The following is a 12,969-nucleotide window of genomic DNA, read 5'->3' as shown; positions in this document are numbered from 1 at the left end:
TAATTCTGAGCATAGTTTGTAGTATATATTTGTGGTATATAAATTATTTGTTGTTTATCTGAAATTCAACTCTAACTAGATATCCTGTACTTTATCTGCCAACACTACCTGGGGCAGTCCCAAATAAACTTGTACATTCTTTTCTTCGGGCCCCATCATAGGTAATGAGGCTGAGAAACCCGCTCCTTTATGAACATCTATTTTAGAGGAAATAGCAAATTAAGGTTTCTATACCTCAGTATGTGTTTTGAGTCACTGTTTTCTCTTTCTCTCTCAGACACAGTGACATTTTAAGCCTGTCCTCCATGGCCAAACATGGAGGAATAGTAGACTTTATCCACAGGGAAGGAATTTCCAGTCTCATTCCTATAATGTTTCAGAGTTTTGAGTTCCTCTCATCTGTCAATGGAAAGGCTATTGTTTAAGGTGAATGTAGCCAGAGATGGTGGAGATTCTAGGTCTGCCGTGATTCTTGACCTTGGGGGATAATGGGGAGTGATGAGGAAGGAAGCCACAAAACCACGATGCTATGGCCAAAGCCGGGCCCTGTCCCTAAGTGTCAGAGGATTGGTTTGTTTTTTTTCTTTCTTTCTTTTCTTTTTCTTTCTTTCTTTTTTTTTTTTTTTTTTTTTTTTGCTCTAGGGAAAACAGTTCCAAATATTTTCTTTACTGAGTAAGAATAACCAGCTAAGAGTCTGATGAAATAAAGGTTCGTCTCTGTTGATAGCCATTGACTGTCTTCCCTCTCTCCCTCCTCCACCTCCTCCTCTCTCTTTCTTTTGTATAGTTGACAATACATAGTATAGCATTTTTTGAAACCTCATAAGAAGTATGCAGTTAAAGTGTTCTTCCTACTTCCACCTCCCATCTAAGCTGCCCGCTTCCCTGCACCCCTTCCACACACACATCCATACGCACAAGTAAACCACTGGCATTAACTTATTCCTTCTCTTTCCACAGTTTTTTTTCAATGTGTACACACATGGGCAAATTTGAAGAGATGTCATCATCCCCCAAATGATAACCTGTGAAACCCACTGGTCTGCACCTTGCTTTTTTCACTTACCATCATGCATAAACACCTTGTTCATTTTCTTATGTCATAATACCCCAATTGTGTAGGTTCACATAATTTACCCAACCATTTCTACATCAACACAAATTCGGATTGTTTCGGGTATTTTGCTCTTACCGACAATGCTTTACCAAGTACCCTTGTCCTAGGTCTTTTTGCACCTGTGCAAGGATATCTGTATACATTTTTTTGTACAAGTGTACCTGCAGCATAAATTCCTGCAAATGGCATTGTTGGGAATGATACAGACCCGTGTAACCCTGACAGATTTAGACAAGTTGACTGTCATAAATATGGCACTAACCACACTCCACCAATAAGAGGGTGTGGCAGTCATTGTTGCCACCAGCTGCTGAGGCTTTCCTGGGATAAAGAAGGGGTGAGAGAGTATGCGTGGGTCTTAATAAGAACACTGAGTTCCCCCACTGCACTGTCCACGACTGTTATCATCGAAATTCTTAAACTTCAGTTTTGTTTTGTTTTTTTAATTTATTTATTTGAGAGAAAGAGAGATCATGAGTGGGGGGAAGGGGCAGAGGGAGAGGGAGAAGCAGGTTCTCCACTGATCAGGGAGCCCGACATGGGGCTCGATTCCAGGACCCCAAGATCATGACCTGAGCCACCCAGGCACCCCTTGAGTTTTTATTATAGAACCCAAGGAGGGAATATTTTTATTTTATTTTAACAGAATAAATGGGGACTTTTTTGGCTGCAAGGATTAAAATACAGGTCATCTCCAGCATGGTGTGGGGTGGCAGGGGCTAGTGGGAGAGGAAGGGAGGTGGTCATTTTAAGGACAAGGCTAGCGCTCAATGCCAGAGGCAGAAATGCAGCCATGCTTCCAAGTTCACACGTGGAGAGGGGCTGTGTGAGTGACTCAATGTGTGGGGGTGTGTGTGGGTGTGTGAGTGTGTATGTGAGTGTGTGTGGGTGTGTGTATGAGCGTGTGTGGGTGTGAGTGTGAGTGACTCAGTGTGTGTGTGGGGGGGGGGGGGTGGGTGTGAGTGTGAGTGGCTCAGTGTGTGTGTGTGAGTGTGTGTGAGTGTGTGTGTGTGTGTGTGTGTGTGTGAAGGACTTTGAGTCTAAACTTGGTTCAGGTGCTCATCCCAGGTCCAGACAGCCGTGAACTTTATAAAGCATTACTGTGTTGTCCAAACTGAAATCTGGAACCTACTGCTGTCAGTGAGTGGGACAACCAAGGGCATCTTTCTGAGCTGGGGAGATGTTTCAAATGGCCTCTGCTACAACCACAGATAAAATGGCTTATCACCACCACTTTAATACTGTAACAGAAAAGATTGTAAAAAATAGAGCAAAAACAAAATACATTCTACATGCTCAATAAGTCTCTCATTTAAATCACCTCAGTGGTTTCTGAGGTTATCCCATCACTGGGTCAGAAATAAACTGGGTATGAGCTGGGCAAATTCTTACCTCTGCCTCAGCTTCTATTCATCAAACAGTTTCCTAAAAACTGGGTTATCAAAGAAGATCTTTAGAGTAAAACAAACAAAAAAATTTTTTTGACATTTTTTTAAAACAATTGAGAGTATCAACAAACAAACAAACAAAAATAACCAGATTTCAGGGCTGGCCTATAGAGCATATTTCAAAGTGATGTGTAATGTCACTTAAGAAAAGTGAGCTGTTTCTTTTTTCAACCTAAAGATAAAATGGCCAGGGAGAAAGCAGCCAAGTCTCTGAGTAATCTTACTGAAGGTTCAATTTTCTAAGTATGACCTTATGCTAGCAACAGCTCCTAAGTAACAAGAAAACAAGCCAAGCTAGGAAGTCCTGCTTTTATGAGACAAAACCTCCAAGACAGCAAAGTCTGAAGGCTAATTCTAGCTACATAATGTTGATGAGTCATCGATGCCATCAGATATTACAGACAGACAGACAGTTACCCACACTCTCCCTACGTTTTCAAAGCACGTAGGCTCTCGTGGACTCATTCATCCCACACTTTTCTTTCATTCTCCCTTCCTTCCTTACTTCCAATTTTTTTTTTCTTTTCTTTTCTTTCATTCTGTGCTGTATTAGTCAGGGTCCTCCATAGAAACAGAAGTAATAGCATATATATATATATATATATATATGATTATATAATAGCATATATATATATATATGATTTATTATAAGGAAGTGGCTCATATAAATATGGAGATGGGCAAGTCCTAAAGTCTGCCGTACTGTGCTGTATTTATTGAAAAAAAAATCCACACATAAGGGGGTGCGCCTGGGTGGTTCAGTCGGTTAAGCAGCCAACTCTTGATTTTGGCTCAGGTCACGATCTCAGGGTCCTGAGATCGAGCCCCTTGGAGTGCTCAGCGCGGAGTCAGCGCGGCATCTGCTTGAGATTTTCTCTCTCCTCCCTCTGCCCCTTCCCCCATTCGCGCACACGCTCTCTCTCTCTCAAATAAATAAATACATCTTAAAAAAATATTGCAGATAAGTGAACCTGTACAGTTAAAACCTGTGTTGTTCAAGCATCAACTATATATATAACTGCTTACAGATTTTCTCCCCATTTGACATTCCCCACATGAAACTGGAACCTAACACGTCACATTAAATTCATCATTTTCTCACCAACTTAATTCTTAATTTTGTCTTTTTCAGAAGGATACTATCATCCACCCAATCTTCTCCTCTTCTATCTGCAAAACATTTATTATAAACATTTCCTCTCCCTCACCTTCTAGTTCCAATCGGATATTATACTTTATCCACTGACTTGCTGAATAGCCACTTGCTCTCGTCTTCATCGTTTCTGTCATGGGCTTAATCCAGACCCTCGCATTTCTCATCTGGATTCTGGCACAGCTTTGTAATCGATTTCTCGGCATCTCCATGGCAGGCACCTTTCCAATTCATCCACTAGATTCAGTGTGATTTTTCTGACAAAGAAATGTGATCGAATTACTTCCCAGTCAAAACCTTTCAAAGTCTTCCCCATTGCCTTGAGGATAAAGTGGGATGAAAATGTCACTGGTCCAGCGGTGAGACAGTGAGTTAAGATGGGGGCAACTGAGATGTGGCTGGGTGGGGGAAAAAGGGGAGTAGGAGAGCTAAGGAGCTCAAAAGGACAGGACCCCATCACCGATGAGATGTGGGCAGTGAGAATAAATGAAGCGCTGAGCAAAACCTCTCCATTTCTGACGTGGATGATTGAGTAAATCACTGTCACATTCCCCGAGACTGGGGACAGAGACCGTTCTTTCTTCATGACAAGTTGCCTTACCTGGGTGGGGCACCACGTCTGGGGAAGCCCGCCTTCAGGAAGCCTGAAGGTTTGGGTGGAGATGAGTCAGAGTCTGGTAAAGAAGAAGAAGAAATAAAAATTAATACCAGATGGGGAACGAAGGCAGTTGAGAGTCCCTGTAAACAGTCAGCGTCCAGGAACTCCCCAGGAGAGGAAGGTGCAGCAAACAATGTCCTCTCTTCTGCTAAGAGATTGCTGAAAATTTGCTGGCAAAGACCAGGAAAAGAATCAGGGCCACAAGCTCAGCAAGACAATACCTAAACACAGAAGGGTTTTAAGGACTTACAACTTTGACTTCCACCCTTGCTTATTTCATGATTATTGCCATGCCCTTTTTCTTGGTCAGGGTTTTGGCTGTCGTTTGGAATCTTGATGTTTGTAGAAAATCCTAAAACATGGATGGCTTCATTCCTATGCCCCCAGGGTGCACGTCTGGATGTGCACTTGGATGAACAGACAACCCAGTTCATCTCACTCTCTTTACTGAGTCCTACCCATTTCCAACAAAGGGAAGGCTTGTTTTGTAGATCTCTAAAACATACCTGAGAATTTCCAACTCACTTAAAAGCCAATCCCTTCCAGGGATCATTCTGAAAGAACCGAGGTCCCTTGAAAAGCTATACCCCAACAACATTTAAACTGCTTCAATTGAGCCAAACCACCCAATTTGAATGTTTAGCCAAATTCAAGTGTGTCCAATGCATTAGGGTATTAAATCCCCTACAAATTCTTCTTTGGCATGGCCTGACGAGATCAATGGTATTTATTTACTGCTTTTACACAAATGGAAAAATATATATACCACAATGAAAAAGAAGTTTCATAGGTAACCTGGTTAGAATCCTGAATGGGGCCCAAGAGGAGGCTGAGGGACACAATCCTTCTGCCAAAGCACAGCAAAGAATTTGACTTTTTGCTCTGCAAGCAGGTGGCTGATGGACTGTTTTATGAAGGGTTTAATTAACTCTGTCTTTCTTAGTTACCTACCAAAATCCCAGTGTGGTAGAAGGCCTCTATCGGCTGGCAAGCAACATCTTAGCAAGGCTCCACAGCCCAGGGAAATACAATTCCCAAGGAAGACAACTTAGTAAGCATGTAAGCGTGTAGTTTCTTTTTTTTTTTTTTTTTTTTTTAAAGATTTTATTTATTTTCTTGACAGAGAGAGACATAGCGAGAGCAGGAACACAAGCAGGGGGAGAGGGAGAGGGAGAAGCAGGCTTCCCGCAGAGCAGGGAGCCCGATGTGGGACTCGATCCCAGGACCCCGGGATCATGACCTGAGCCGAAGGCAGACGCTTAACGACTGAGCCACCCAGGCGCCCAAGCGTGTAGTTTCAAGGGGCCTCTATTCCAGGGGTTGTCGGTGGCCAGACAGGGGACAGCCAGTGTGAGCCGCTGAGGGCAGTGGTCCCAGGCCTAGAACTGTCCTTAGCGTGGAACCATAAAGGGGCACCCAGCTGGCTTTAACCCCTGTTTTGCCCCTCCTTCTCCTGCTCTCCTCCTCTGGGGGAGTATTGCCCAGCCCCTGATGAGGGTCTTTCTGACACCTTTGACCATAAATCTGATCTAGGTCAGGCTCCATTCCTTAAGACATGCCCCAGGTTGTGAAAGTGTAACATCACTGATGTGCACAACCGATAAATGCTTAGCTTCTGGGCCTTTTAATTAAATAGCCCTGCAATTTCAGCATCCCCTCCAAGGCCTTAACTCAAAGTCACAGTGAAGTGGAAACATCACCGAGTGTGACAGGGTCAGAGACAGACTGAGAGACAGAGACAGAGAAAGAAAGACACTATTTTTGGTGAATAATGCCTTTACTGGTGTCCCACCAATTATATATCCAGGTGATAACCTATATGAGATATGGAATTGAGGACACGATTTTGTCTGACCCTTCATCTTCCACAAGATGAAACTGGGACCGAGAAATGGCTGAGTTGCCCCAAGTCACATACCTGGGACTAGGACCCAGGTCTCCTGATTTCCAGGGCACTTCCTGCCATGAACATTGCCAGCTGCATATAGCAGACTGGGAGACAGAGAAGGTTGGAGAACCTGGTTTATCCTACTAGCTACCCAGATCCTTTCCCATCAAGGATCCCATTAGGGGTCCTTAAAAATAAGGATCAGATACCAACTAGAGAAATATCCAGGGAGAAATAAGAAAAATGTAGGCTCAGTGGTCCACTGGTCTCTGTGTAGGAAATGCAATGATTTGCCAGGAAACCAGGAACCTAGACAGACTATTCTGAGGAGGCCATAGAGCTGTGTTCCTCCACTGTGCTTATCCCATCCCACAGATAACTGTCCCACAAGCAGAAACCGTGCCATTTTACCCACGCCTCACTCAAGAGCACTGCCCCCTCTTAATCTGTGTTTGTGGATTCCACCCCACCTACCCCTTCCCTTAGAAAGAAGTTCTATTTCTTTCCTATCACCAAGAATTCTCACAGACCTTCAGGGAGTCTCATTCAGTAAGGACTTACTGAGCACCTGCTATGTACCAGGCACTGAGCTAGGTCCTGCGGAAACAAAGATGGAGCAGCCACAGTGATTCTCCTCAAGAGCTCATCATCGGAAGGTCCCCATTCATGTACAAGTACTCACTTGCACATGGTCTCAGAGCCCCAGGTGGACAGTAAGCATATTTCTAAACCCCAAATTCCAACATATGGTGCCCCAAGAAAAACTGCTTTTCTAATTTGTGAATGTTTTATAGGAGCGTCTTTAAAGGGCTTAAAAATTAAATTGCATTAGTCAGTCTTTTATCAAATCTCCTTCACAGAAAAAAAAATTTTATTAAATAGGGCTTTTTTGAGAAAAATTTGTGCAATATGTTCATCAAACCCATATGCTTTCACCTACAAAATCTTATAATCGTAGTCTATTGCAGTTAGAAAGGATCAGAGATATCACCTAAGACAGGAGATTTAAATTTTGTATTTTATTTTTTAAACAGTGAAACGCATTTTTTTAAGCCAAATATTACCAAGAGTTCCAAATTGTAAACCTTTTAAAACTGGAACTGCTGTGGTCAAAGGAGAGGTGCGGAGCTCAGAACCACCCCCCAACCTCCCTCTCCCATCTGCCACCTCTGCTCCCACAGATTTTGGAACTGCCCACCCCAAAAATGACAATCCAATGACTCCTGTGTCCCAAATGAGGAAAGTGAGATCCAGAGAGAGTATGACTTCATTTTAACTGATTACATCTTCAGTGGCCCTATTTCCAAATAAGGTCACATTCTGAAATACGGGGAGCTAGGACTTTAACATAAGAACTTGGAGGGGGCGGGGACACAATCCAACCCCTACCACTGCTTCTTGCCCTACTTGGATGAGGTTCTTGGCCAAGCTAAGGATGCTCCTGATACCAGGTTTGTAAGGGAGAAACGTGAGCCTATTGGACAACTCCTGGGAAGAAGTGAGGAGAGAGAGGAGAGGAATGTGGAGAGATGTCCCTGAGTTGGCATTGAGACCAGGTAGAGGGATACACTTGGGCACAAGAGGAGACACTTCCTTTATTGGCACAAGGAGGCAGGAAGGAGAAAGGGATGAGTCTGGATGCTAAATGAATCTGCAGATGAGGAGGGAAGTCAAGGGAGTCCCTGTGAGGTGGCTCTAGCTTTGGTTCATGAAGCAAGAGGAGAGACTGCCTATTGGGGCTGACAGTGGAGTTGGGAAGTACGGCTCAGTAGAGGGGCTGGCACTAAAACCAGGGACTTAAGGAGAGTGGAGAAAGTCTGAAACGGCCTGTGCATACTGGACAACAGCCAGCCGTGTCTAGAGTAGGCACCAATGCATCCTTACAGGAGAGGATCTATTATTAGAACAGAAAAATGGGAAAATAGGAGGGTGAGTGAACCAGGGGAACAGAGAGGGACTGCCTGACCGTAACAAGGGCCAAGACGGCATTGGTGACCATAAGTATATAGTGGCACCATCTGCAGGGTGTGTGGGTTTTCCAGCAATGCTCCACAGCTGCGTGATTGATGTAGAGAAAGTAAACAGTTGAGTGCATTCAGAGCTGGACTTTGTCCGGGGGGGGGGTGCATTAAAAGGACAAAGGCGCATGGAGGTTGAGGATATTAGCAAGAGGAAGGTGAAGTGAGAAAGCTCAGGGACCCAAGTAGGCTAAGAAGAAGGTGGGCAGTGAGGAGGTTATGCTCATTTCTGCAGAAGAGGCTTGTGCGTGCCCCTTGCTTTCTGTTGACCAGAGCACATGGCTATTGCTGCCTCCTGGAGAAACAGATGTTGCCAGATGTGGCGGCTAATGAGCTGCAAGCTGATAGCCTCCCCAAGCTAATCTTCCTCCTCTAGGGTTGCCCCGACTGGCCCCAGCCAGGCAATTCAGCAATCTGTGCCCCATGCTGCCACAACTGTCAGAGTATGTCCTGGGGACACACATACCTCTATGAAAGGAAAAGGTCAATACCAACTGCATTGTTGGTTGATTCACACACACACACACACACACACACACACTCAGGTCAGTCTGCTAATCAGTGTTATTTTAAAATGCTGTATGGGCTAACCCTGTTGGTTTGGATTTTATTATTGTGACTCTTTCAAGACTGTAGATCTTCCCCTAGCTGCCATATTTCAAATGAAAACTATAGCTATTATTATAAATAATAATGTTATTATTAGTATATACTTCTACTGATGTTAGCGGCAGTCAATTTGAAACTCCTAAGTTCCTAGAATCACTTCGGTATCTTCAGACACAAATCATGAGGAGAAAAAGAAAAAAAGAAAAACTTTTGAGTAGTGTACTAGAATATCCCTAGCACAGAATGGTTAAAACTAAAAAGAAATACCAGACATTGTCAGGAGCTATGGGATGTCTCATGCCCCGCTGGTGAGAATATAAATTAATACAACCACTTTGGAAAACAATTTGGTATTTTCCAGTAAAGTTGAAAAAATGTGTATCTATCATCCAGTAAATTCCATTCTTAGGTATATGAACAACAGAAATGGATAAAGATCTCCCTAGCAGGATCATTCATAATGGCCTCATCCTGGAAACAACTCACTTGTCGCTCAACATTAAAATGGGTAGATATCAATACAATGGAATACTACATGGCAATAAAAATTGTAAACTATAGCTGTTGGCAACAACATGGATGAATTTCACGAGCATAATCCTGGGTGGAGGAACTTAACATAAAAGAATATATACTGTGTGATCTATTTATTCAGAGTTCAAAAACAGGGAAAAACGACTCTAGCGTATAGGAATGCAGATGTAAAGGGTAAAGTATAAAGAAAGGCATGGAGGGGATTACCATAATAGGATAGTTGCCTTTAAGCAGGCTCACCCCTAACATTTCTGGGGTTAAATGGAGAACAGCTTATCATAATCATAGGCCTAAATATTTTAAAGTAAATTAAACTAACACTATATTAAATAAAAGATGTTTTATCCTCTTACCTCGACAAATACATCTTCATGGCAACCTGGAAGGCGCCGTTGGACCCTAGAATTCTTGGACTGCTTAGAGCTTCTCACTGGAATGTGTGGCGCAGGAGAAGGAGGCCCCCAGACTCCCACCGTCTCTTCCCACCCTCTGCCCCATCCCATACCTCAAGGGCCTTTGTGTCCATGTGTGTCCACCCACAGCCTCCTACAAATATCTGCTCCTAGGCCACCCCTTGGGCAGGTGGACCTGAAGAAGAGGCCGAGGAAGATCTGGAAGTGGACTCAGAATCATCTGACAGGGAATCCCAAGGTCCTGGTACTTGGTGCATGGTTTAGAAAGGGAGACATGGGTTCTAGGTGGACATGGCCTCTTGGCCTCAAGGACTCCTCTCCCCTTGGAAAGGGACATCAGTGGAGGAAATCTAGAAGCCCAAAAGCACAAGGCCCAACATAGGGCCCCCTGCATGGGACTCAAGGCAGTACTGCCTTTAAAGAAAGGGGCTGTTTTTGGAAGGGCAGCTGAAAAACTTCTGGGGTCCTGGTAGTATGCTGTGCCTTCACCTGGAAGGCAATTTATGACAACTGATTCAGCTCTACATTTGTTTTTTCTATGTGTGTTATATATCACAATAAAGAATTAATGGGGCACCAAGGTGGCTCAGTCTTAGGTTAAGCATCTGCCTTCAGCTCAGATCATGATCCCAGAGTCCTGGGATCAAGTCCAGCATCCGGCTCCCTGCTCTGTGGGGAGCCTGTTTCTCCCTCTGCCTCTGTCTCTTTCTGTCTTTAATGAATAAATAAATAAAATCTTTTAAAAAAGAATTAATGAAATCTATTATCTATCATCTATCTATCTATCATCTATCATTCCTAGTACTGTCGTTTATGGGATCCCCATAGACAAATCAGCCCTGAATGCTTTGCCTTTAAGCTCAGACACCTTGAGCAGTTAAAATGCCTCAAGGCATGAATACCTCATAGGGAAATGGACTGAATTCTGGAAAGAGTAACTCTCACTGCTGGTTTTCTCCACCATGTGAGGCCCAGATACTTGGGTGAGCATGGACGGGTTCAGGCAGAGCAAATGAGTCATGGGCCCGTGTCCTCCTGCCTATAACCACTGCAAGTGCCTCAGAGGAAAATCCCCTTCTCCCCATCTTGACCAAGATTTTAAATACTGTGTTTATCAAACCGAAATTACAGGAAGCTATTCCCATCCTAGCAGAAGTGAAAGGAGACCGACTCCCAATTACCCTCTGGAAAGCGGTTCTAAGAAGACCTCTCTTCCCCATAAGGGCAGCTGGATAAATTCATTACACAGTTTGCTGAGCTTCTACTATGTGCCAGACACAATCCTTATTTTTCTGCTCCACGTTTTAAAACACCCGTTTGGTTTTGATTTCTCATTCTTGATAGGAAAAACACTTTCTTTTTACAAAGATTCAGATTCCCGGTTCGTGAAGAGATGTCTGTGCAGCCCATGTGGTTTAAATATCAGGATTTTTTCTAAGAATATATATTTCAACAATGGTCCATAAGGATACACACACACACACACACACACACACACACACACACACCATCCCAAAACTGAATATAGCTGTGAGATCATGAAAGGGAAGTGAAAAGCTGGCATGCACTAACCAACCAAAAGCCCAGTCCCGTTTTTATTTCCCGAAAAATAAAATTCTGGGCTTTGCATCTAAGCTATTTAAAAGCCACACTGCCAAAGCACCAGTTTTCCTCATTTTAGGGAAACAAGAAAAGCATATGACTGTAGAGTGTCCTTCTCGGGCCATTGATGAGAGGTAAATTCAGGCACATTTGGTGGCTTCAAAATGATAAAAGCAACAACATAAAAGGGGGATAAAGAAGCAGCGGGTGGAGGGGTGGAAAAACAAGTTAAATCAATGACAGTCAATGACAGGACTAAAATTGTAGACTATAGATAATGAAGGATCGCTCACTTCTACCATTCTGCCCCAATAAGAAGCACCTCGCAAATATCTACCCAACACTCAAGACCCCACCCAGTTCACCTTCTCCCTCCTTCTGTGACCTCCCCAGATCCACTTCATATTCAATCAGAGGACCTGCGATATTTTATGGAACTGTGTTTTTTTTGGTTTGTCCTGTTAGACTGTGGGGTCGTTGAGAACAGGACCATATTTTCTGCATCTTTGCAATTCCAGGTCAACGCATAGTGAGAGTACCATAAATGCTTTCCTTGGTGGCATGATTGAATGAATGAATGAATGAAAGATGGATTCCATTCATGGGACTATGGATTAGGCTTTTCCAGGTGCTCTGATGCCATCCTTAAGTCATAAAAAGTGTCTCAGCTTCTGTCAGTGTTTACCCACTTACACATTTTAAACTTCTTTTCAGATTCAAGAAGCTGTGAATTCCATAATGTCACACACTGGCCTGAGAAGATCGTGTACTCTTTAAGCCAAGTTATGAAAAGAAAGAAGCTGGTCAGCAGACTGAGACGGGAATTGTCTTTTTCAAGATCCAGAGCTCCAACATTCCTTGGCATAACAGAAAGAAGCACCTGGGAAAATGTGGGCAATGGTGAGTAGTGATGGGAAAAATGTCCATTTCATCCTCTTCCCTTTTGTCCAGTTCAACCCAGACTCCTTCCTTTGAAACAATAAACCAAATGGCATTCAACCCTCACTCAGGATTGTAACTAATATTTGGAACTAAAAGGCTGATTCCGGGCCACCCGATTTTGCTCTGGTAGGTGCATCTTTTGAGATGGATATGCTGATGCTCACAGGAAATCCTCTTCCATTCAATCTCAGTGGAAGCAATCTTCCAGGACAAAGGTAGAATATTCCCCTTAGTATAATTAGTGCACAAGCAAGTCTGGAAGTTACACTCACTGAACTCTTCAGAAGCTGATCCCCTAGGTTAGATTAGCCAGTTCTCCAGTGCCTTATTTCTCCATCTGCCAATCAGTATTAAACTGTTCCTTTTCCATTCAGCCATTCCGCAAGAAAGTCAACTTGGCCTGAGATGGAGGTTAGGGTTAAAATGGTCCATTCTCCTAACCTTAGCATTCTCAAATGCAAGCCAATATTTCATTCCATTTGAGTCCCTGCAATGAACATTAGCACTGTGGTATTTCAAATACATGTTGATTCTCAACTTTCGGTATTCTGGATCTGAAAACCAGACAATTCTACCACCTGAAATCT

General features: G+C 43.4%; 2 protein-coding genes across 4 annotated transcripts in view; one reads left to right on the top strand and one right to left on the bottom strand.

The window, feature by feature from the left end:
* The window catches only part of SMIM13 (small integral membrane protein 13), a 209,614-nt gene that overhangs the window by 17,912 nt on the left and 178,733 nt on the right, over positions 1 to 12,969 (bottom strand). Inside the window, exons 2-3 of one of the 2 annotated variants that reach the window (XR_004301861.1) lie at positions 4,320 to 4,392; positions 3,774 to 3,975 (exon numbers count right to left, since the gene is read on the bottom strand). Coding sequence is in view for 1 of the 2 variants with exons in the window: in XM_032424874.1 (XP_032280765.1) it covers positions 3,882 to 3,975; positions 4,320 to 4,392 (167 nt within the window). In the remaining variant the exon portion in view is untranslated. Of the gene's footprint in view, positions 1 to 3,549; positions 3,976 to 4,319; positions 4,393 to 12,969 lie in introns of those variants that run through there. The other variant, XM_032424874.1, reaches the window with a different exon arrangement.
* Positions 1 to 12,969, top strand: part of NEDD9 (neural precursor cell expressed, developmentally down-regulated 9) — a 178,988-nt gene that overhangs the window by 57,227 nt on the left and 108,792 nt on the right. The window contains exon 2 of one of the 2 annotated variants that reach the window (XM_032424871.1): positions 12,155 to 12,340. In XM_032424871.1, coding sequence (XP_032280762.1) covers positions 12,329 to 12,340 — 12 coding nt within the window. In that variant the 5' untranslated portion in view covers positions 12,155 to 12,328. Of the gene's footprint in view, positions 1 to 10,645; positions 12,341 to 12,969 lie in introns of those variants that run through there. The other variant, XM_032424872.1, reaches the window with a different exon arrangement.

The sequence above is a fragment of the Phoca vitulina genome, unplaced genomic scaffold (assembly GCF_004348235.1).
Source record: "Phoca vitulina isolate PV1807 unplaced genomic scaffold, GSC_HSeal_1.0 scaffold31, whole genome shotgun sequence".
NCBI classification, from domain to species: domain Eukaryota; kingdom Metazoa; phylum Chordata; class Mammalia; order Carnivora; family Phocidae; genus Phoca; species Phoca vitulina.
The sequence above is the reverse complement of the archived record's forward strand: the minus strand, read 5'-3'. Positions and strand labels throughout refer to the sequence as shown.